General features: G+C 38.8%; 1 protein-coding gene across 8 annotated transcripts; it reads left to right on the top strand.

Moving 5' to 3' along the window:
• Window positions 1-9,644: 9,644 nt before the first annotated feature.
• On the top strand, window positions 9,645-24,480 carry LOC133807013 (protein DETOXIFICATION 27-like). Of its 8 annotated transcripts, none has more exons than XM_062245117.1 (6): window positions 9,645-9,921; window positions 10,015-10,348; window positions 10,483-11,021; window positions 11,112-11,198; window positions 11,338-11,394; window positions 24,177-24,480. In XM_062245117.1, exons 2-6 carry the CDS (start codon window positions 10,088-10,090, stop codon window positions 24,259-24,261), a joined length of 1,029 nt encoding a protein of 342 aa, XP_062101101.1. In that variant the 5' UTR covers window positions 9,645-9,921; window positions 10,015-10,087; the 3' UTR covers window positions 24,262-24,480. The 8 variants fall into 8 exon arrangements, with proteins under 8 accessions (XP_062101101.1, XP_062101105.1, XP_062101103.1 ...); XM_062245121.1 differs by adding an exon at window positions 23,266-23,337 and having other exon boundaries at window positions 9,645-10,348; window positions 24,185-24,480; XM_062245119.1 differs by adding an exon at window positions 23,266-23,337 and having other exon boundaries at window positions 9,645-10,348.
• The last annotated feature ends 1,260 nt before the right edge of the window (window positions 24,481-25,740 follow it).

The following is a 25,740-nucleotide window of genomic DNA, read 5'->3' as shown; positions in this document are numbered from 1 at the left end:
TCCTCTCTAATCATATAGGTGGCACATGCCACCCTGTCATTACCTTCCACCCTCATGAAATCCAGAATGGAAGTAATCATACTTATCCATTATTCGGCCTTTAGTGGATCTGATCCTCCCTCAAAGGTTGGAGGATGTTGTTTCCTGAATCGTTCATACAGTGGCTCCCACCTGTTCAAAACCTCAGGTGGTTGTACAACTGGTGCCACAACAGGTGGCACAATAGGTGTAACACTCCCTGATGGAGCCTGCTGTCTCAGAAGGCGGATCTACTTTTCTTGACTCTGTAACTTGACTTGCATATCTGCAAGTATCTGATGCCAGTTCTCAGGGATTGGCAGAGGGTTCTGGCCCTAATCATCATCTCTAGCCTCAGACCTTGTGCCAGCTAGTCGTATAGATCGCCCTGGATACATAGCTATCCAAGTTTATCTACAATCAACGACTTGGCAGCCAGGCAATGATGACAGATTAACAATCTTTCCATAGTCCACCATTGAAACTCAAACAACCAAAAGCAATCAAGATGCAGATAATCATTCAAATATCCATTCACATACAGCAGCAATGCTAATAAGCATGTCTCATAATAATCACACAGCAGTCAAGGGCAAGGCCCTATCAATATCTCATGCTCCCTATTAATCATGCAATAAAGCATTTATATTCCATTCAGGCATTTAAGCATATAATCTCATATATACAATTACCAAACCCTGAGTCGAGCTTGTCTTTAGCGGCGAGTGTACATGTCCAGCCAGTCTTCAGGAACCCTTAAACCCAGACTGCTCTGATACCAAGTTGTAACGCCCTGGATAACCAAGACCGTTACACTGTGTGTTTTAAAATAGTGCAAGACTTGCTAATCAAGTCGTTTGAACAGTAATGTGTTCCTAAGGTCAATTACCAAGTTAGGTTTAAAAGATTTTGAACATAAACAGTTAATTTTCATTAAAATAGACGTTTGGTACATAGGTCCCAAAAACAGGGTTTAAGAGACAAATTTACAATTCTAAAAAATTATATACAACCAGTAGCCACTCTAATGGCAAAACACAAATTCTATGTTCAGTCCCTGTACTTTCCCTCGGCCGTGGCGGACGAGCAGCTGACGATGTACACTTCACCCCCAAAGCTCTCCAACTCATGGTTGATCTAGCTTACTCTTGCCTTTACCTGCACCACATAGCACCCGTGAGCCAAGGCCCAGTAAGAAAACCATAACAGCAAATACATAATCAGTTATTGCAACCAATCAATCAAAAGTCAGTTATCCAGAAATTCAACAAGTCATAAGCATCAAACTATTAACAATAAACATGTACGTTCAACAATAGATCTCAATCAATATGTAAATGCTCCGGGCCAGCGCCCATAGGCTGAGCCCTCTATTTACTCAACTGACTCCAGCTCGCTTAAGCTATGTCCAGTGTTTATCTAGCTGACCCCGGCTCACAGTGGCCGAGCCACGTCCTGTTCGCATGTATTAGCCCCGGCACTCTTAGGCCAATCATTTCATATTTCTCATAACAATATCACAGTTATACAACACATATACTCAGATACAAGGAATCTCAGTCCCAACGCAGCCACACAAGGGTGTAATTTTCTTACCTTAAATTTCGAGCAGAAAATACAAAACGTTCCCAAGCACGATCCTCAGTCCTGAGCCTTAGCGATAAACCTAGTCATAGTGGCCAATGGGTAATCATCAAATTCTAATCCAAACAAATACTTAGGAGACAAAAACTAGCCTCTGGGACCTCGATTTCTACTAAACCGGGTAGTAGAAACTGTCCCGAGCACCTAGGTTCGAACCCCCAAGCCTCACCAATTCTAGAAACCAACTTAAGGCAAAAAAATCCCTAGGCGGGTTGCGACCTGACCCTAAGGGTCGCGGTGCACCCCCAAGTCAGAGGCTCAATCCTCAAGCTTCAGGGGGAGGCTGGCCGCGACTTGCCCCCTAGGGTCGCGACGCGCCTTCAAGTCAGAGAGCCACCTAAGGCCCTCTGGGCATGCAGGTCGTGGCACCCCAGAGGTGGGCCTCAACGCGCCCCTACGAACCTAGATTTTCTAGGTTTGCTCAACATTTTCCCACAAGTCCAATCTCAAATTCTCATCCTAATTCAACAACTAATCTCAGATTCAAGCCTAGAATCCCATCCTTTTGGTCTAAATATCATACCTAGCCCATAATCAATCCTTACTCCTATTACACACCCAAAATCAATCAAAACCCAGAATTTTACACAAGTTCTAAGCTTCACAATAACTCTGCTCAATTCAGTAAATTAATGTTGGAATCTTACCTGACTTGATGATCTAAACTCCTCAGAAACCTTTGAGTGTCTTTAACTTAGCTTTTCCTCACCTTGAACCAGCCCAAATCCAACTTAATCCTTGAATTCTCCTTCAGCTTTCCTTCTTAGTACTAGAGGGATGAAGAGAACGTTTTTTAGAATTTTGGGACTTCTAGTTTATTTTGATATATCCCCATGTCTAATCTAAGTACATCCTTATCCCAAAAAGACCCATTTTCCCCCTTAAACTATTCAATCTTCTAATGGTTCCTAAGGGTAAAATGGTCATTCTTCCCGAATCCTGCTAATTCCTCAAGTGTTCTTAGCATTTACCAATTAATCATGTCATGTCCAAATAATTACCAAATACTTATTCATTACTTAATATATCCCAAAATATTCTCGAAATTCTCAAAAATACCCCAGGCTCCCCCAAGTCGGGTGTTAAACCCTGTTGTGACTATTTCACTAATCTGCTCACTAGGACCGTCTCGAGCCATATACTGCAAATATATCCACATAATAATGTGGTCTCAACAATTAATCACATTTATGCCCTCAGCTGGTCAAAATTACCGATATGCCCTTATAAGCTATAAAGGAGCCACATGCATATTTAGTACTTATAAACATGCTTATAACATACTCATACATGCAATTAACCAATTAAACATACATATAAACTCCCAGCACACTAATCAAGGCCCTAAGCCCTATTAGCAAATTTTGGATTGTTACAGTACTCGAGCTCGAAAGAAGTATCCTCTGAAAGGTGAGTTTGAAAGGCTAATCAAATAAGGAGATGACGATAACTAGAATGTTGAGCTCGAGCCTACGTGGAAGCTCGAAAGTGTGTTGATGTTGCAAATAGGCTCTAATATGCATTAAAGTGATACACAGAGATGTTGTTAGGTAATCCCTACAATCATGGGGATTTAATTTAAACCGTGTAATCAACCCTATTGTTTAGGGATATTTATCTACAATTAATGCAATTGATTGTATTTTAATGAACAGATTTGTATTTCAAATTCAAAATTTATATATTGTAATATCCCTAAGATTAAGGGAGGATATTTGAGGAATCAGGCCTATAAATAGTCTGGATGATGGTCCTTAGAGGACACACTCAATTATTTTATGCAAAAACTATGGGAAATTGCTCTGAAAGCTTTGACACGAAAAGATTAGTAAAAGTGACTCGTGGACTTAGATTTTAACTATCGTACAACATAAAAATCTCTGTTATTCTTTTCCTTCTAAATTATACATTTTCTAAATTGCTCTTGCTTTTAGTTGATAAAAAATATCGTCAACAATAATGTTTTGGCTAAGTGATATACAATTAGGATTAGGAGAATGAGTATAAGAGGGACTTAATTTCTTCTATCATTTTATTTGAACTTCTCAAGAACATAAGGGATGTTATTCTTCTTCCCTCCCCCCATGACTCCTCCTAGGTCGAAATACCCCCCTTACGGTTCTTTTTTCCCTTTTTTTTTTTATAAAGAATACTGGTAATATTGGAATTACAATGATACCCATAACATCTGAGCATGGGAAAAGTACTAATGGACATGTATCTATCTTTCAGTGGGGGAGTACATTGCTACTTTTTGCATGCCAAATGTAGTGTCTGACAGGTTATGTGCCTCACGTATTCATGAATAGTGGTGTTGGTTGAAGATTATGCTAGCTGACGAAGGTGCGTACAGACATTTCAGGCAATATAGTGGTGGGATGTGTGGTTTTGTACTCTATAGGATATTCAGGATTTACTACGTGTGATAATAGCATGTATTCAGGGCATAATTTGCATTGTGTTTTCTTGTGGGCTTTTCGCCTGATGGAGTAAGACATATTTATGGAGGAGGTGTTAACTCTCTTTACCTTATCCTAATGAAGACTTCTTTTTCACTTTTCGGGTGAGAGCAAGAACATGTAGAGCCTTTATGTGGACTATGTTGTTCTCGCAGTTGGTTTTTAAAGTGAAACTTTTGAGCACGTGTCATCCTTGATGCTAGACAAGCGTCCTTGCATGATACATCGTATACCATCTACTTTTTGGTGTCTTCTGGTGTGAAAAGTATCATTTACTAGTGAGTGTTAGAGTCATGTACTAAATGATTAATGAAAAAAAAACTAGAGTAATTACATTAAATGTAGTTATTAAGACAATGTATTTCCTCAGCCTATTTTCTGTTGTTGTAGATACTTTTGTGAAGGTTCCATTAGTGTTATTAGAGTTTTCCCAAACATATTTTTGAACTAAGCTTCTAAGACATTCAATCAAAATAGTAACATGCAGACTTCTTGCAACTTTTAGTGCATTGTTAATTGACTCTATAATGTTGGACATCATTGTCTACCCATTGGATGGAGAGTATGATCTTACCCATGTTTCATAATCAATTTTTTGCAAGTTTGGTCTGATGCGAATATCAAGTTTATCAAAAGCCCTCATGTAGTGTTCAAACTTGCTTTACATGTATGGTTTTGCATCTACAATAAACTTCATGTTCAACTCATCTCCATGGCATCCAATTTTTGTTTAAATATTGCTCAACAAATGAAACATGCATGCTCCATAGAAGGTATTTGGGTACACTATTTGAATTGCATTTTTTATGCATTTATGTCGATCAGAAACTATAACAAATCTTGTGATAGTTAAAAAAATTAAAATGAAAAGGAAAAAAAACAAAAACCAATCAAATTTAAATTAGATAAAAGGCAATCAAGAGTAAAAATTAAATAAAAAAGTAATGGTTTTATGTAATTAATCGATTGTTTTTTAAGTGTACTATTGTTATAGGTAATCTTATGGGTAACTGATTACTTTGAGTAGTAATTGTTATTTGTACTAGTTTAATAGTGTTAAAAGTAACCAGTTATCGTGATAAATTTAGAATAAAACTACTATAGTTTATGTTTTAATACATTCTTGTTCTCCATATATGTTTTTTAGATTCATGAAAAACCAAAGCCATGAACGATCACTTTTTGAATCACCTATTCTGAATGTTAATACAAAATTGTTGTCGTTTGAATTCAATGTTGATGTTGAAAATAGAGTATTGCCATGTGCATTTTTGAGGAAGGTTTCATCAACAACAATAATAATTCTTATGTACTTCCAACCCTTGATTGAGTTTGAGAATTCCAAGTATAAGTATTTGAACCCATCTCTTTTGTCAGTTTTTAGATTAGTGATTGTCCTTGGATTTTCTTGCATCAAAATGTGAGGATAGATTGATAATTTCTGATGAGATTCATTTAATTTGCCTTTGATAAATTTTAACCTTATGTTTGCTAGAGAAGAAAAGTAAGAGAAAAGTGAAAAGAAAATATAGAAATGTGATGTTTGATAAGAATGAAAAATTGTGAGAAAAGAAAAGTAAGGGAAACAATATGGTGTGGGGCTCATCAAACTTTTTCCTCTTCAAATTAGAAAGAAAAATTTCATACAAAAAAACAAAAGTAAAAAGATTAAAATATTTATACACAAAAAATTTTATATCAATAATTTAAGGGTAGTATAGTAATTTTACAATATGATTTTTAGCATGTCGGCCCCCTTAACTATATCTAGTTTATTAAACTGGTCCCTGAATTATAAAATGTAGCAATTAAGTCCCTAAACTTATTAAACAATAGCAATTAAGTCCTTATATGTTATTTTTTTACTAATTTTTTTATGGAAAAGATTATATGGCAACACCAAAGTGTCAATATAGAAAGACAAAAATATAAAATACATTGCCCCAATTAATTAACATCATAATCTCTCTCTTTTTTTCTCTATTTCTCTATCTAAAAAACAAACAATGAAAAATAATAACATTTGCATATCAAAGTATGGCATCATAAACAAAATGATGAATTCAAGATCTTTATTTTTCCACTTTGGCAATCACATACAATATTTTCTATAAAACAATAGTAAAAAAAAAAATCACATATTAGGGGTCTTAATTGATATATTTTATAGTTTAACGACTAATTTGCTAAATCACGTACGTATAGTTCAGGGGGCTACCATGCTAAAAATCTTTTTATTGTATATTGTTGACGCGGTTTTTTGCCAATAGTAGATTTATAAATCTAATAAGAAGGATATTAGTTTTTATTTGTAAACTGTAATGAACTTATATGAACAATTTCTCTCACACACAACTCTACGTGGTTCGGTGGTTAAAATTCATCTAGTCCACGAGACAATATGTTGTCTTTCAAAGCAATATTGAATTCGAGTACATGGCTCTTGCGAATGTTGCAGTTGAACTTGCTTGGTGTCGCAGTCTCTTCAATGAACTTCATCTCACCATTCCAACTCCTCCAATGATCTGGGTTGACAATCATTCTATAACAACTCTCGTTGCTAATCCAAACTTTCACGCTCGAACAAAACAAAACATATTGAGATAGATTTCCATTTTGTCTAAGAAATAGTAGCAAGAAAACAAGTGTCAATTCAACACATTCCTAATAAAGATCAACTTGCAAAAATCTTCACCAAGAATTTGTTGTCTGCAAGGTTTCATCAACTGAAGTCCAATTCTTCCCCGACCTATCTATTAGAGAAACACAGTTTACCTTAATCACAATTAATTAGTTATGTTTCTTTTATTAGTATTTTAGTTAACTTTGGTTCTTTTTCAATTTCTTTAGTCAAGATTGTATAATTAGCATTTCTTGCTAGACAATGGTTGTATTTTTTCCAATTCTATTAATAAACCGCTTTAGCACATAAGTTAAATGAGATGTGCTTTTATTCAATCTATTTTCTTGAACTTGGTTTGTATTAATAACAACAATGTATTACCTAAGTTTTTGGTTAAACAATTTGATATTGAAGTTGTAAGGTGTTAAAACATATAGTTTCTTGTTAATAATGATTTACAATTAAAGATGAACATAAAAGGAAATTACGTGGATTGCGTTTTGTAACCAATTATAAGGATTGTGTTCATCTAGTTACTATTCCCTTAAAATTAAGAAGAATTTAATTTGTGGGAAAAAAATTATATTTTGATCGTTTAGTTAAAAATGTGACTATGAGATCAAAATTGATTAATCGAGCAAGAGATCAACTAGATTAGTTACCTTCCATTTGAATCCATGTGCAGACTATAGGATAACGAAGAATTTATGATTAAGGTCATTGTAATTTGTTACTGTTGACCGCGTTTTTGGCCAACGACGTGAGAACGTCAAAAACGATAAAGCCTTCAAGAGAAATAAAACGACACATACGGTTTTGAAAAGAAAGTAAATAACACACGTAATTTTTATAGTGGTTCATCCCCAATATGTTGGTAATAGCCTAATCCACTTAGAGTTATGATTATAGATCTGTACTCAAGATCAGATGAACTGAACCAACTAAGTTTCTTTAGTACAGATTACAAGAATTCTTTCAGATACAAGCACTTTCTCTCTCTAGAAAATTCAAACCCAAATTTCCAAAAGTCATTTTCTAATCCCATAAGCCATATATTTATAGGCTTAGGATCATACATCTGCTATCCCCTAGAATCGGAATATTTTATTATATTTATTACATTTAAATTACAAAAGTATTCAAAATGTAATAGAACACCAAATTTGTGGGAAGAATGAGAGATTCCCGCGTATGCCAAGATCGATTCTTGTTGAAGCCGTTTCTGGGAACCTTGACGTAGTCTGTTCTATCTGGTTGATAAATATCACCTTCTGGTCGACCATACCTCTACTGGGCAGACATGCACTTAGCTGGTAGGACATGCACTTGGCTGGTAGGACATGCACTTGGCTGGTCGGACATGTGCATGACCGATCGGCCAAGTTCATTCTTGGGCAGCAAAGTCATTCCTGGGCAGCAAGGTCATTCCTGGGCAGCAAAGTCATTCCTGGGAAGCAAGGTCATTCCTGGGCAGCAAGGTCATTCCTGGGCAGCAAAGTCATTCCTGGGCAGCAAGGTCATTCCTGGGCAGCAAAGTCATTCCTGGGTAGACAAGTCACTCCTGGGCAGACAAGTCATTCCTAGTCGGTCATGACACTTCCCAAGCCAGTCAAAATTCTTCAATGGCCTACTCGGCTATTCCTAAGCCATATCACTTTATCACAACTCTGAGGAGTCAATATATTTATTGACTTATTAATGTGTCTTTTACGGATCATGTACTGTCACTTGTCACCTCTATTGCCACGTCATCGATCTCCAATTTTTGGGGATAACAGTTACTTTCCAAGTAAAAGAATTAATAATGTCGCCAGAGTTTCAAGTGTAGGGGAGGGCAAACTTTCACTGGAGAAGATGAATTTTCATAAAAGAAAATGCAATTCTAGCAAATCTAAATTATTAATTCTCTCAGATCAATTGGGTCAAGATTTTTGTTTATAGAAGAGTTTGATGAGAATTTTTAAATTTATGTTGGTTTAAATTTCCATATATTTAAAATGAATGGGAAAGTATTCCTATGATTAGTTGCCATTTTGGGATAATCGCTTAACATTACGACTCCTTTTCGAAAATGCTAGATTGTTTCTATGTTTGAGAAATATGTTAATTTAGAAGCACTTGTTTAAATTACTCTTTATTTTTGGAATTTATAGTAAATTTTAAATATGTTTGAACTTTTGGGGAGAGCACGGTCCCCACATTTTCATGCATCTAAATAATTCGGGTTGGGCCCGTATTCAAATTCATGCCGGGCTGACACTTATTTGAAATAGTAAGCCAAGCATGACTCATGTCGTGCCGTGTAGGGCCCAAATCAGGCTCACTTTTAGGCCCATTTTATTATTGCTATAAAATGTAAGGATTGAAAATTGAACTCCACACCTCCTTTTTAATAATTAATGAACTCACCATAAATCCAAATACATTTCTTTGTTTAATTTATAGTTTCAGATATTTTTATGTACTTTTCAACAATACTTTACTCAAAATTATATCAGAAATAATTATTAGAATTTGAATATATACTACTAAATACTAAAATTTTTAACTAATAAATCTTAAAATAAATTACTATAATTATTAAATTATAAATATTGAGAAAAACAATAGACTTTTATCATTATTTTAATTTATAAATAATTAATAAATAAAAATTTATTATTATTATTAATGTCAAAATATCAGATTTTTTACTGTATCGTGTTTTCGGGCTAGTTTATTCGTACTTTTGTATCGTGCCTTCGAGTTTGTCCAAATTTTAATTAGTGTCGGTCTTACTCAAACTTACATTTTTTCGTACTTTTTTGTGCCGTGTCAAAAGCTTGTGCTGTGCTAAAAAGGCTCACTCATATTTACAGCTCAATTTTGGGGTATATCTGTAAACTTTCCTGTATGATGTGTTGTCAAATTCGAGCTTTAAGTCAGAGCCCAGCCCAAGAAAGATGAGACCGTAACGTAGTTGGGTTGTTGTGGTGTCGAGTTCGAGTCTCACCTTAGTGTTGCCATTCGAATCTTCCGGTTGTGAATCTCAGGCTCAGGCATATTCTGACCAGAATTTCCGCGTTACCTGTGAAAGTCTAAATTCTATTACAATGTCCGATACAATAGTATTAAAAATCTTATATGGGAAAGATGAGAACAGCCGAACATTAGTAATCACCGGAGCTCACTTCACTGGTCAGCTCACTCACATCACCACCGGTTTTTTTGAGTTATCCCATGGATCTTAATACATAACAAGAGCAACTAATTTTAGAATTTCGATTTCAGAATTGTAATAACCGGAGCTCACTTCACTGGTTGGCAAGGCAAGTGGATCATCACTCATCAGGGAGTTTAGAGAATGATAGAAGAAGAAGAAGAAGAAGAAGACCCGTTGCTGAACTACCAGCAAGAAGAACTAGGAAGTGGGTATCTGGTTGCTCGAACGTGGCTGGAGTCGAAGAAGATATGGCAAATAGCTGGGCCCTCCATCTTCAGCCGCCTTGCCATGTTCTCCGTCACTATTGTTACCCAATCTTTCGCCGGCCACTTCAGTGACGTGGATCTCGCAGCCATCTCCATCGTTACCACCGTCATCGTCGGCATCACATTCGGATTCCTGGTAATCTTCACTCATCAGTATATTACTACGCGTTCGTTGCCCCGTCTTTTAGGCTTAAAATCATATTTTATTTTTTCCTTCTTTCTGAAACTGATCGATTACCTGAACGGGAACGGTAATTGGGTTTTATCTAGTTAGGCATGGCGAGCGCGCTCGAGACTCTTTGTGGGCAGGCTTATGGAGCGAAAAAGTACCATATGATGGGAATTTACGTGCAACGTTCTTGGATTGTACTCTTTATAAGCTCGGTATTACTAGTGCCCATGTTTTTATTTCCAACTCCGATCTTGAAGCTCATCGGACAGACCGAGGCGGTGGCGGAGAAGACTGGTGTGGTGGCTAAATGGCTTATTCCGTTTCACTTGAGCTTTCCATTTCAGTTTTCGTTGCAGAGATTGCAGAGCCAGCTCAAGACGGCTCCGATTGCTTGGGTTTCCGGCGGCGTTATAGGACTTCATGTTATTTTAAGTTGGGTTTTTGTGTATAAGCTGAGGATTGGTCTTGTTGGCGCTGCTTTGACTATTGACTTTGCCTGGTGGCTCTCGGTCTTCGGAATGTTTGGATACACTATTTATGGAGGTTGCCCTGAAACATGGACTGGTTTATCAAGTCAAGCTTTTGTTGGGCTATGGGACTTTTTTAAGCTCTCTTTGGCTTCTGGGGTCATGCTCTCGTATGTGTTTGTTCTCTGTCTCAATCTCTTTTACTTTTACGCTCTCATGGTGGATGATTGAATGTAAGCAAAGTGTTTGTAATATGTTAGGTTGGAGAATTTCTATTACAGGATGTTGGTCATTGTATCTGGTTATTTCCAAAACACTCACATTGCAGTCGATGCCCATTCAATCTGGTTGGTTCAAATTCACAACCTTGTCTTTTTTACTGTCCTTAATTATATTTTGTATTCGACAAATATCATACTCTTGCCTTTTCTTTTTAAAATATTTTTTAAATTAGTGCTCTAATGCACCTGCTCTGTTTTTATGTAGTGTAACAATCTACGGTTGGGAATCTATGATTCCTCTTGGATTTTTGGCTGCAACAGGGTAAGTTTCACTTGGTTGTAAGTTTCTGTTGATGTTGAAAATTTGCTTGGGTAATTTGGAAATTGATCTTTCTTTTCCGGTGGCTTTAACTCCCTTCTTCGATTGAAATCTTGAATCTTCGAAGTGAATCAAAGCGTCAGGGATTACCTGCAAGAAAATTCTCTGATTCCTAAGTCAGTTGAGTGTTTATTTAAGCAGAGTAATAGTAGAAAAATCAGAGTTGCATTTGTTGTTCCCAACATTGGCTATTTATAGCAATTGAGAGGAGAGTTATGGATTAGGTGGAGAAATGTGATTGGTCGTTGAATAACCAACTTTCTCACCTCTAATTTTCCTCCTCTTTAAAGATTATATTAAAAACAAGTAAGAATTCCCTTCCACTTTTGTTGGAAGGTCCTTATATTTGTTTAAATAACTACCTACTTGAACACACCGTATCAAGCTTTTTCAATAGAAATGACTAATTAGGCCGGCTACAAAGCTTCGGGCCCAATGTCATACGACAAATTTGGTATTAGGCTCAATGCGACATTTTTTGGGTTCCAAAAATTGCCCCTCGGCCCATATCCGGTCGTTCTGCGGACGCAGATGTGGGCCTATCATTGCGAATGATAATTCCAAAAATGCCCATGGTCTAATCACGCCTTAAACATTTATTGCTTATAATCATGGTCTGTTCGATTTCAGCGATCACATCCCATGTTCCCGAGAATTGAGGATCAATGGGGAACGCCCACAACTATTAGCGATTTAGCTTCCCTCGTTATTTGAAATGGGAAAATAAAAGGTCGCTTCTTCCTCTCTTCTTCTTAGTCGACTCTTCAACTAGACTTTCTCTCAGTCCTTTCTCTCTCAAGAACTTCGTAAAGCTTAAACACTTTTTACTCCAAAAAATTGTCAATTATGGCTTGCAGACCGTCTTTAGAACCTAATCCGAAGAGGAATTACCATACGACTCTTGATCATTTGCTCGCGGAATACTTGAGAATGCCTCGATTCGCAAACTCACGGAGAGCGAATTGTTTAATTGGCGACACAAAGATGTCGTTAAACCAAGTGAAATAATACTTGGTTCCAAGCACATTGAATATCTCCGTTTCCCTCTCCCTGCAATCATTGAACATATTTTTTCCGGCTACAAGACGCACATTTGTCAATTCATGCCAAACGCTATCCAGGCGATAGTTGGGGCACACATGCTTGGCGCCATGCAAGGCCTTTCGATCGGTTCAGGTGACATTTATGCCGCCTTTACCAAATCTAATAATAAGTCTTCCGAGAACGGGTCATGGAAGACGTTTTACTTGTCTCCCAGGAAGGATAGATACATCATTACTGATTGTGACAGCTCCAACAAATTCCAACAAGAACTGGAATGAATATGTCTGTGGTCGGCAGGGAATGGTACCCCAGATTCCTACCTCGCAACATATCGCCACTCGCCAGAACTTTCATGATTGGTAAGCTTCGAATTTTAGTATCTTCAATTTTATTTTAATTGCCAAAATCAAGAGCTATGTTATGTTGTTTTCGACAGCGAGTCTGCTTTAGCATATTCATACTTGTATGTCCAAATTCTTTGAATTTAGTTGTGTTTTTCTTTTGCTTATTTTTTTGCTCCAGATTGTTTCTGGCCGATCGTCAAAATTAGTGATGAAAGGGACAACCTTTTGATGCAAAGAGGTTTCTTTCACGAGTCTAAAGATTCAGCCATCAGTATCTAGACAGTCTGCAACCCATACTGCATGCATATTATGCTGCGCTTGTGCTTTACAACCGATATGGACCCCAATGTTGCTATGGTTCGAGCCATGTGGGGGGATTGTAAGGAGGCGGATGTCCTCAAGGCGTGTGAGGATTTGATGAAGAGGTTCACTTCTCGCCCCCTACCATCTTATGCCCTTTCGCCCTTTGATGAAGAGATCGAGAGGACGGTCTCTAAGACCCAAGCGACACATGAAAGGTACTGCTCAGCTCCGGAGGCCAGAAGCAGAAAAGCGTCTTCCGTGGAAATTCCCAAAGCTGCCCTCAATATTAGTGTTGGGAATATCTGCTTAGTTAATTTTTGAGCCCTGCCATCCCAAAAGGTGTTACCCCAACAAGCTGCGGGTTCATTCGAGCCCAAAAAGAAAAGGAAAACCCCGCCCGCAGGTTTCAATGAGGATTCTGACGACGGGACTGTGTTGGCGTCCCAATTTAAGTTTTTGAGGAGAGAAACTACTAGCCCATCGACCAACAAATCTCTTGGTGCAGGTTCTAGTCCTATGCCTCGTATATTGTCAAGTTCTATCATAGCATCCGCTAGCCAGAAAGGGCGACCCGAATGTACTAACCAAGTTGCTATCCATGTTTTGGGGGTGTTAAGTGCCCCTCAAGTAGCTTCCGTCACTCGTGATTCTATGGGGGTGTCCCCTAGTTTAATTCTAGGGCATACGCCAGTATCCAAATCCCCAAGTGTGGGGTCTTCTCAAGTTTCTGAATGTCCTGCCACAATAGTTCCTGTGACCATTGCCTCTGCCCCTACTATTTGCTTACCATCTACCCCTCGAGTATCTATTGCTGGGATTCCGACTCCTGCAATTTCGGGTGGTGCCCCTGTCTTGCAAACTGCCCTTTCTGAAGGTTTTGGTGCAGTTAAAAGGGGCTTGATTTCTTTAAAGAAGAGTCGTTTCCTTGATAATTTGTTTGCTAGTGTTGAGGAATCTCCAGGGCGGGAAAGACAGATGGTTGCCCTAGGAGTGATGTTCCGGAGGGGAGCTCTGCTATTGAAACTTCTTCTGTCCAGTCGCCACCACTACTCCCCCTTTCTTCAGGTTTTGATTCACCAACTGAATTTTTTAATCAACTTGGTTCGACTGTGGTGAGCACCCCATCTTCTTACCAAGCGAGCTAGATTGTGATGAAGAAGGGAATGTTGATGTGATTGTGGTTGTGAGTGAACCTGAGAGGCAAAAGACTCAGATGGACGTTGTTGCCCCTGCTGTGCCCAGTGGTTCTAATGTAAGTTCTTCGCCAGGGGTCATACCTATGCCAAGCATAGTTATGTCCCTTCCTCCTTTGCCCTAAGTGGAAGCTGTGAGTGTTGTGGCGGAAGTGCCCGCCATACCATCAAAGGTTAGTGAAGCAATTATGCTTGGTGCCCTTCCTGCCTTTATGCTTGATAGAAGGGTAATGGCAGTTATGGCCAATAGAAGAGATGGTGTGGTGGCACGTGACCTTAAGGAGAAGGACATTCTTCGGGCAGCAGTTGTGCATTTCCCATGTGAATTGGTGAGGCACATGGATGACGTCCGCAAGGCGAAAGAAGCGATGCGTGAATATCTGATATTGGTAGGTTTTATCATGTTCATGGCTTAATTTGTTTCATATTATATGAAGCTGATTGTAGTGTATATGGGTTTGTAGGGCTGCTTTTATTCAGACGTCCTTGAACGTCACAATTTAGTCAGCAGAGGACAGTGGAAAGTGGTGACGGAGGACCAAGAGAGGAGAACTATGGAACTGGAGGCCCAGTTGGCGGAGGCTCGTTGGGCTTTGGAGCAGAAGAAGGAGCAAAGGTTAAAGAATGAGAAGTTAGTTGAAGAGATGGCGAAAAGGCAGATAGCCATGCGATGGAGCTGGCTAATATGGAAATGGAAAAGAAGAAGGCTGAGGAGGACAAGTTGGAGGTCCAAAAGAAATTGGAGTCCACGGAGGAATTAGTGCAGATTGTAAGAGGGAAAGTTGATGAGGCAGACAAGCTTTGTAGTGCTGCACTTGCAGAAAAGGATGCAACGACTCTGGCTCTGGGGGGATTTGCAAGAGAAGTTGAAATTGGCAAAGGGATAGGTCAATGACCTTCTGCAAGATATCAAACAAGTCCACATTGAGAAGACTTGGGAGCGTATACTTGATTGAGAAATTGCAGAGAAAGTGAATATCCAGATTGGGGAAGTGGAATTGGCCAAGTATGTGGATGCCATTTTGAATGATGACAAACGGTCGCTCGCACTGAAGAGGGGCATGCTTGTGCAACACTGTCAGTCATTTAACATTGTTCTTGGCAATTGTCATCTGGAACATTATTTGTGGGACTTGGGCGACATTTCTTTTAGCTATTCAGTGGAGCACCTAGAAATGTTGCGAGTTAATGATGACAGGCTGGGGTTTGTATACCGCACTGACAGGTCTCCAACAAATGAGTTTACGCCTTTTGTTGAATTGGTTGACCCGACAGATCCGGAAGGGAAGCGAGTGGTGCAGACTGTGGTAAGCATTGCAGCTGAAGAGATTAAGACATGTCCCACAGTTCGACCAAAGAGAACGCCAGCAACTGATGCCAGAGGCGGGTGCTCATCATCCGCAGCAAATAGGAATGCAGAAGGTGGTGTCCGTCAATCTTGAAAACATATTACCCAATGCCGAGAAACACTTTATATTAGTTTTTGGTAATTGTTGTTACAACATGTAAATATCTGTTAATTAGTTATCAATTAGATTAATTGTAGAGATCCTGATTGACATAGTTTCCTAAGTTAGCTATACTAGTTTGTATATATAAATGTATCATTTTTTCAATGAAATGCAAGAGAATACAATTCTTTTCACCTCAGATAACATGGTATCAGAGCATTAGGGTTCGAATTTAGGGTTTTCTACATTTTGGTAGAGTCTCCTGCACAGAAAATTAGAAACAGAACCCAGAAAGAATGCAAATGGCCAGAAAAATGAATGACTGTCTGTATTGAATAGCTAGGATGTTCGAGAACCTAGTTCTCTCCCTTTGATTACACACTCAATCAATCAATCAATAACTAACTTTTCCCTTGGTGCCCGATACACATATACCTTCCCTAGCCAAGTACCCTGTACCCTCCCATACACTAGCATCTCTCATATAACAAACTATGCCAGCTCAGTACCCTCACTGTTACTGCCCTTGCCTCTACGCGCGTACACAAAGGTCAACGATGGCCTATCAATACCGCCCCCTCGAAGTCGCACCTTGTCCTCAAGGTGAAAGCTGGGAAACTGGTCTTGGATTACTCGAAAATCCTCCCAAGTGGCCTCAAATGCAGGAATGTTTGCCCACTTAATGAGCGCCTGGCCGAAAATCCAGCACCTCCTCGGGTTCCAGAATCCATTCTAAATCAGCAGTCAGACCTGGTGGAAGCTTGGTGGCTTGTTGATTAGGTCCCAAAGCAGCTTTCAGCAGCGAAATATGGAAGACTGGGTGAATTGATGCATCTGGTGGAAGCTGTAAACGATAAGCGGCACTCCCGATCTTTTCTGTAACAGGAAAAGGGCCAAAAAATCTTGGGGCCAGCTTCTCATTAAGTCGTTTGGCAACAGTTCTTTGCCTATAGGGCCGCAATTTAATGTAAACGAGGTCTCCTACCTCAAACTGGACATCCCTTCTCTTTCTATCCGCCTGTGCCTTCATTTTTTGTTGAGCCCGCAATAAATTCTGTTTCAACAACCCCAGAATTTCGTCTCTCAATTGCAGATTTTGATCCACTGCTGATACCCGCGTGCTGGCTGGTTCATATCGGACTAGAGGTGGCGGGTCGCGACCATAAACAACCTTGAAAGGGGTCATTCCAGCAGCTGAATGATAGGCTGTGTTATACCAATATTCTGACCACGGCAACCACTTCGACCACTGGCTCGGTTTAGAGCTTACAAAACATCTGAGGTATGTTTCGAGACATCTATTCACCACTTCTGTTTGGCCATCTGTTTGTGGATGATATGTTGTGCTCCTCTTCAACAATGTCCCTTGTAGGCGGAAAAGTTCCTTCCAAAAAATGCTGATGAAGATTTTGTCCCTGTCAGACACAATTGAACGAGGAATTCCATGAAGTTTGACAATGTCTCTGACAAAAACAGCAACCACCGTTACTGCCGTGAAAGGGTGCCGAAGTGCTATGAAATGCCCATATTTGCTTAGGCGATCCACCACTACCAATATTGAATCAAAACCATTCGACATGGGTAGTCCCTCAATAAAATCCAGCGATATATCTTCCCATATTTGGTCTGGAACAGGCAGTGGTTGAAGTAACCCAGCAGGGGATTGGGCCACATATTTATTTTTTTGACAAATACTGCATTCAGCCACAAATTTTTGAACCGCAGACCGCATCCCAGCCCAGTAAAAATCAGCTGCCAGCCACTGGGACGTTTTAAAAACACCAGAATGTCCCCCTATATTGCCGCTGTGATACTCTTGCAGTAAAAGAAGAATAAATGGTGATGACACGGGCAGTACCACGCGTCCTTTAAACTTCAAACAGTCCCCAACCAGTAAGTAACCTCCGTAATCCTTCCCTTGCTTCAAATCCTGCATTATCTTGCAAAGAGTTGGGTCTGAAACTACGTGTGCCTTTAAATCAGGTATGGATACAATGCTGGGTATCGAAATGGCAGCGAAAGTTATCTCACTGTGCTGCCTAGATAATGCATCAGCCGCACGATTTCTGACCCCGGCCTGTACTGTATTTCGAAATCATAACCCAGCAATTTAATTAACCACTTTTGATGTTCAGTTGCCACTAATCTTTGTTCCAGCAAATACCTTAGGCTTTTTTGATCTGTTCTCACAATAAACTTCCTTCCCAACAAGTACGGTCTCCATTTTTGTATTGCTAGCACGATTGCCATTAATTCTCGCTCATAAACAGATTTTGTACTAGCCCGAACTGAGAGTACCTAGCTGAAAAAAGCTATGGGTCGCTGGTTTTGCATCAAAACCGCACCCAATCCTGTTCCAGACGCATCTGTCTCTACAATGAATGGGGCTGTAAAATCTGGAAGTGCTAACACAGGGGCTGTACACATAGCTGCTGGGTCTTGAATGCTTCCTCGGCTTCCATATTCCATCCAAAAGCGTCCTTTTTCAGCTGGTCAGTTAACGGTTTTGCAATCTGCCCATACCCACGTATAAACTTTCTGTAATAGCTCGTCAGTCCCAAAAATCCTCTTAACGCCTTCAATGATGTAGGAACCTGCCAGCTTTGCATTGCCTCAATTTTCTTAGGGTCCGCTGCCACGCCCTCAGTTGATATGATGTGCCCTAAATATTCCACACTTGGTTGAGCAAATAAACACTTTTTCTTGTTTGCATATAAACAATGCACCATTAGTTGTTCCAGCACTATCTCAAGGTGACCCAAATGTTCCTCAAGTGACCTGCTATACACAAGTATATCATCAAAAAATACTAATACAAATTTTCGCAAGAAAGTACGAAACACCTCATTCATTAGGCCTTGAAATGTGGCTGGGGCGTTGCTAAGGCCGAAAGGCATAACTAGGAACTCATAGTGTCCCTCGTGAGTGCGAAAAACAGTCTTCTCCACATCCTTTGCTGCCACCCTTATTTGATGATATCCCGACTTCAAGTCTAACTTGGAAAAGACTGTGGCTCCATGTAACTCATCTAAGAGCTCGTCTATCACAGGAATAGGGAACTTATGAGCCACCGTTTCCCTATTCAAAGCACGGTAATCGACGCAGAACCTCCAGCTGCCGTCTTTTTTCTTCACAAGTAGCACGGGACTAGAAAACGGACTGGTGCTTGGTTGAATAATTCCTGCTTGCATCATTTCCACAACCAGCCGCTCTATTTCATCTTTTTGCGCTTGAGCGTACCTATAAGGCCTCACCGAAATAGGCCCCACCCCTTCCTTCAACAAAATCGAATGTTCCCTTGCTCGTGGAGGTGGAAGTCCGGATGGCATAGAAAAAACCAGCTCAAAACGACTGAATAATTGGGCCACTGGCAGTGGCGTTTGTGGCTGTTCGTCGATTACCTCCGCTGCCAAATTACCCAGCTGAACCCAAAACCCAATGCCATCGTGCTCTACTGTCTGAATCATCGCTTTCAAAGAGATGGGAGATTTACACAAACTTGGATCCCCTTGCAATGTTACCCAAACTCCAGCCATTTCAAAGCGCATCACCATCGTTTTCCAATTCACCTCCATATTACCCAAGGTTTCTAACCATTTTATGCCCAATATGACATCCGCCCCACCTAAATCCAACGGTAAAAAATCAGCGACAACGCGCACAGCGCCCAAATCCAAAGCAACTTGAGAACATATTCCCTCCGTTCGAACTTTGCCACCGGTACCCAGTAAAATGCCATAACAGGTGGTGGGTGTAATCGGAATACCAGCTGCCGTTACCACGTCCGTCGATAAGAAGTTGTGGGTAGCCCCACTGTCGATAAGGACCGTCACTGCCTGCTGCCCAATGTGTCCCGCCAATTTCATGGTATGGGCTGATGTTATTCCCACCAATGAATTTAATGAAAGGGTGGCTAATGTTTCCTCAGAAACTAAGATTTCTTCAGAATCAGGTGTTGGGGGAGGAGAGTCGGATGGTGAACTGGCTTCGTCTTCATCCATAATCAACATCACTTGAAGAAGCTTCTGGTCGTATTCGTGCCCGCGGTGATATTTTTTGTCGCATCTGAAACATATTCCCCGTGCCTTTTTTTCTTGGTATTCAGCTTCTGTCAACCGGCGGACTGGTGGGTTTCTTGCAGTTTTTACAGAAGCTTGAGTCGCACCAAACGAAGATGATGAAGGTTGTTGAACGGTAGTGGGTGCTGGTTTCGGGAATGCGTAGTGCATGGGTGGCCGAGAGGGAACAATCGGACTTAGATTGGGCCTGGGTGTTGAAGCTCTCGGTGTTTGGCCCGTTGTGAACAGTTGGTGGCCCTCCTCCACTCTCTGGGCCGTGTCCAAGATCTGGGCCAGCCCAACTGGTTGCAAAATATGCAGAGCCCCCTTAATTTCTTCCTTCAGACCTTTGACGAAGCTGCCTTCGAGGATATGCTCCGGCACGTCGGGAACTCGTGAGGCCAAAGCTTCCCAACGGAGGCGATAATCACGAACTGTGGACGTCTGGGTAACTGACATGAACTCCTCCGACACCGTTCCGACGGGAACTGCGCCGAACCGAAGCAATAATTGATGCTTCAAACTTGCCCATGAACGAATGGGTCTCCGCTGGTTTTCCCACTGAAACCAGGTTAGGGCATCACCTTCCAGCCCAACAATGGCAGCTTCTAGCATCTGAGGTTCCACTAACCTCGTTAACAAAAAATATCTCTCCGCTCTGCAGATCCAGCCTTCTGGATTATCCCCCGAAAAAAGTGGAAGCTCCATTTGTGGAGGTCTGTAGTCGGTTCCGAAAATCTAGGTCGGAAGCAATGTGTCCGGAACGGCCATGGACGGTGGAGCTCCCGGGTGTGCGATCGGTGAAACAGTCGACGGAGGTGAGCTCGGATGCTTGGTCGATGTAACGTCGCCCTCTACTGCTTGTCGACCACGATCGATGCTTGCTGCGGTCGAATGCGAAGTCATCTTCTCCGACTGAGGTAACCACTGTGCCAATTTCAGAAGTATGAAATCCATTTTCTTCTCGATCTCCGGTAATCGCTGAACCTCTGATTTCAGCAAGTCAATCTCCTTCGGAAGCTGCTGGAATTCAGATCGGACCTCCTCCAAACTCCGGGTAAATTCCGATTGAACGACCTCCAAGCGATCCTCCACCAGCTCAAGTTGTGAATCCTTCTTCGGTCCCATGGTCTCGGTGGCTCTGATACCACTTTGGTAGAGTCTCCTGCACAGAAAATTAGAAACAGAACCCAGAAAGAATGCAAATGGCCAGAAAAATGAATGACTGTCTGTATTGAATAGCTAGGATGTTCGAGAGCCTAGTTCTCTCCCTTTGATTACACACTCAATCAATCAATAACTAACTTTTCCCTTGGTGCGCGATACACATATACCTTCCCTAGCCAAGTACCCTGTACCCTCCCATACACTAGCATCTCTCATATAACAAACTATGCCAGCTCAGTACCCTCACTATTACTGCCCTTGCCTCTACGCGCGTACACAAAGGTCAACGGTGGCCTATCACATTCATATTTTCTTTGGGTGTATAAACACAAATTAGGGTTGTGTCTTTTAGGGTTCCATTTCGGAAACCTTATTTTGAGAAATAATTTATTCTCACTGCCTGTCCTGTGAAGAAGTCCACCCTCTGATTGACCGTTTGTCAGAGTTTGGTGACCAGAAGCCTCGCGCGTGAGCCACACTCGCGCGTGAGCCACACTCGCGCGTGAGCCACACTCGCGCGTGGGTAATTTTTCATTTTCAGATTTGTGTAATTCCTTTGTGATTACTGTTGGTAATGTCTCTGATTTTTTGTTTAAGGTTTGATTTTGGTTTCTTTAGAGGCTTTGATTATTTCGAATTGGGTGGATTGCCCTGGCTTTGAGATTTTTCTGGTGGCTTTGATATTTCGAATACTTTAGATTGGTGGCTGTAAGACTTTTTGGAAGTTTGGTTTGGTGGCTTTGAGTTTCGGATAGATTGGCTTGGTGGCTTTACGATATAAATTTTTGATTTTTTTTATTAAATCCCCACTAAGCTAAAGGATTAATGATGATCCATTGTTCTGAGGCCTTGTGATTGTTATTTGCTATGTATATTTAGTATATGGTTTAGATTTATGCTTTGAGAAAATCCTGTTATGATGATTGCTGTGTTTCAGCTCTGAGTTGTTTCACTGTTATCGAGTTGTGATTTTGTTTAGAGTTGTTCAGTTATGTTTTATTGTTGTAATCTGCTTTATGTTTTTCATTGTTATATTCTGGTTCATTTGTTTAATTGTCCTTAGGCTTTGATTTGTGAGTTATTGTTTTGGGGTTTTGTTTATGCTTAGAGAATTTGTCATATCTGATATTGCTTCCCCTATACTTTCTTTGTTTTGATGAGAAATTAGTTTTACATTACTTTGGGTATATAAATCTGGTTTATTGTTTATGAATTCAATTTTGAATTTTATTGGGAAGCTTAGGAGATATATCTTTGTCTATAGAGTAACTAATATTTTAGGTACTTGTTATTTATTTTGCTTGTTTTTTTCCATTCTTATAAAGAAATTTAGAAATTAAATTAGAAATCTATCTGCCTTGTTTTCTATGTTCAAAATCTGCATCTTTCCTGTTTTATATTCCAAGTTTCTGAAGCTATCTTTATGAATTTTTAAACTTTGGCATATGACTTTGGTTTTATTGTCTTTGTTGCATTTTAAATGAATCTCATTGTCTCTTGTTTTCTATTTATTTTGGATATGTCTTGTTTTAAAATTTTTTTGGCCTATGATGTTTAAAAAATGATATGATTTTTATGTTTGAGGTTTTTTAACTTCTATAAATTGCTTTGTGATTTTGGATTTTAATTATAGATAGTTGTTGAGTATGTTTTGAATCTATCCAATGATATATGCAATTTGTATCTTGAGCTATTCTTTTGGTTCTTTTATTTGTTTATGATTATTTAAGAGCCCATTTCGTTATTAATTTGTGTATATTTGTATTTGAATCAAGTTCTTGTTCTGTTTGGAGTTTGATTTATGATTATTTTAAATAATGTTATTAGTTGGTATGTTGAGTTTAATTGTTAGAAATATATATTAATTTTTGGCAGCTCATTTATCTTAATCTTTGATTTGGCAGCTCATTTATGTTAATCTATGATTAATCTTTCTTGGCTTGTTGCTATATTTGGATGATTCAAGTTATAATTGAAATAGAAAAATTATTTTTATGGCTTCTTAGCTTGGTTTACTTGTATCGTTGTTGGCTTTTTTATTAATGAAAATTTTCTTTCCTTTAAAAAATAAAGTTTGAAATATATTAGTATGCAACATAATCTTTTAATGAGGTTTATGATAAAGCAGCCATATTTTGAAATCTATTTTTTTTTAACATTTCCAAGGCTTGAAGGATATGTTATTTTTGTTTTGCTTGGCTAGGTGGGTTTAAGTTGAAAGATTGACTTGGCTTAGTGGGTTTTAGAGTTTCAGATTGACTAGCTTTGTGGTTTGGCGACTTTGAGAGTTTCAATCTGTTTGGCTTGGTGGTTTGGTGGCTTTGAGGTATATGTTTATGATTAATGTTGATTAAATCCTCACTAATCTGAAGGGTTCATGCTGATTAACAACTCTGAGGTATTTTGTTTTGTTATGTTTGTTGCATTTATTATAGGATTCAGATTAATAGCTTTGATCCATTGTTGTTTCGGTGATTTATTTGCTTTATTGGTCTGATGTATTAATTCGTGTTTCATTGTTCTAGAGTTTTAGTTCATTGTTCTGAGGCTTCGAGATGTGTTTCATTATTTTGAGGCTTTATTTGTTTCAAGTTTGATTCAAGTTTAAAGTGGTTTCTGCAAGTTCACAGTTTAAAGTTTATCACATTAGTTTGCAAGTTGAATACTTTGTTCTAGGTTCATGTTAATTTGTGTATGTTTAGTTCTATTTTTGGTTTTATGCTGGTCTTTTTTCTTTTTTCACAAGTCCTTTTTTGTTTCTAGTGTCTTGTTTGTTGTCATTTTCCAAGGAAATGAATTTCCTCTATCTTGTTAAATGTTTTTCTTTTGCCTCTGCTTTTCTTTAAATTTTTTTTTTTTGGCCTATGATGTTCAAAAAGAGTATGCTTATTATGTTGGTGATTATGTGATTTCTTGTGCTCATATTTTTTTTATATATGTGCTGGTATATCAAGTCACATAAATGTCCTTAATAAGTCATGTTCAAGAACAAGTATACTTATTTTATGTTGGTAATTATGGGACTTGTTGTGCTCATATATTGGTTTTTAATATATGTTGTTATATCAAGTGTCATAAATGCCTAGAATAATAAATCATATATTTTCTGAAATCCTTATGATGATTAAATTGAGAATATTTATTGTGTTGAAATTAATTATATAGTCATTCAGCCAACTTGAACCCCACCTCTAGCCATCTTTGGTGTCCACCTCCCAAAGACATCATCAGCATTCACAAGTTCAGTTAGAGAAAAGGAGGCTCTTGCACAATAATCCCAAAGTGAAGAATATCAAGAAAAATTACATTATTGAGTTTGCAATGACTTGAAAAGAGAATTATGTACACTTGTTGATATTTTTTTTATGGAATGTTATTAGTTTAACACTCATCTTTATTTAGCAATGAATATTGTATTCTGTTATTAATGTTTTATTTGAGAAACAATGTTACATATTTTTAAAATTAATTATTTTTATTTATGATTTATATTAATTAAATTTAAATATATAATTAAAATTGTCTACATAGAAATATTATCTATACTCACAAATAAATAAGTGTAGGTAAAAATAGGTATACTAGAACATGCCACGTAGATCAATCATTTAGTGCCACGTAACTAATAAAACGTGACATGTAACCCAATCACTCAATTCTAACTGGTCCCATATAAATGGGTGCCACGTGTTTCACTAAAAAATTTCCACAAGGCTTGCCACGTCAATTGCAACATTAGATGCCATGTCAAACAACTCCACCAAGTCAGTTATGTGGGGTCCACATGAGTTTTACCTACCAATATGTCAATCGTAGATAATGATACATTTCTCGACTAACTATTACTTACCAGTACAAAATTGGCCAAAATATGTAGGTAAAGGGATTTACCTACCAATATGTTATATTTACCCACTATTAATATTGGTAGGTAAATATCGAATTTCTTGAGTGCTTGTTCGACCCCTGCCTGATAGGGTTTTACAAACGTTTTTGCAACCGCCCAACTCGAATAAATCGCCTAAACCAAACCGAAAAAACCAACAAAAAACGTAGCCCAAATAACCCCACAAAAATTCAAACCACCCAATTATTATATTGGGTGGGTTGAAAATTATACCAACCAACTCAATGTAACTCAGATTAACCCGAATACACCGATTAATAATAATTTTTTTTTCATTTATGCATACATATATTAGTACATAGATTATATGCAATATTATATATAATTTTTAAGTTTTTAACAATGAATTTAGAATAATGTTTTTAAGTTTGAAAGATGTGTATTATACTTTTAGTACAATATAATTATTTGAACACCAAAAAAGAAAGACAAAATACTTAAGATCGGTTTGGGCGGGTTAACCTGACCAAACCATTGGACGGGTCAATTTTATTCCTCTTATCTGGGTGGGTTAGAGTTAGATTTTTCCAACCCAATGTTTATATTGGTTTGATTAAAATATGCTATAACCTAACCGATGTGCTCTCCAACAACACGACTATCACAATCTCATTCGATCCCAAATAGTCACACACAATATCAACCTAGGTCAAATACAAATTTCAATAATTACTCTACAATAGAATGACTAAAATCAATCAATTTTCTTCTTTTTAAAAAAGAATATATATATATCCAACAATGAATCTCAGCAACCTTCGGACGTCCTTCGCCCTTTCCGACGCCTAGCCCAGCCCTTCGACGATCTCCAACCTCGACGAA

This window comes from Humulus lupulus, chromosome X (genome assembly GCF_963169125.1).
Source record: "Humulus lupulus chromosome X, drHumLupu1.1, whole genome shotgun sequence".
NCBI lineage: Eukaryota > Viridiplantae > Streptophyta > Magnoliopsida > Rosales > Cannabaceae > Humulus > Humulus lupulus.
This window is presented reverse-complemented; position numbering and strand designations above follow the sequence as displayed.

Bases quoted from the DNA above. Each gene is read 5' to 3' on its own strand.
- LOC133807013 (XM_062245117.1), top strand. From the start codon at position 10,088: ATGATAGAAGAAGAAGAAGAAGAAGAAGACCCGTTGCTGAACTACCAG. The intron at 10,349-10,482 runs GTAATCTTCACT...GGTTTTATCTAG, and splicing joins GCATCACATTCGGATTCCTG to TTAGGCATGGCGAGCGCGCT. The intron at 11,199-11,337 runs GTTGGTTCAAAT...GTTTTTATGTAG, and splicing joins GTCGATGCCCATTCAATCTG to TGTAACAATCTACGGTTGGG.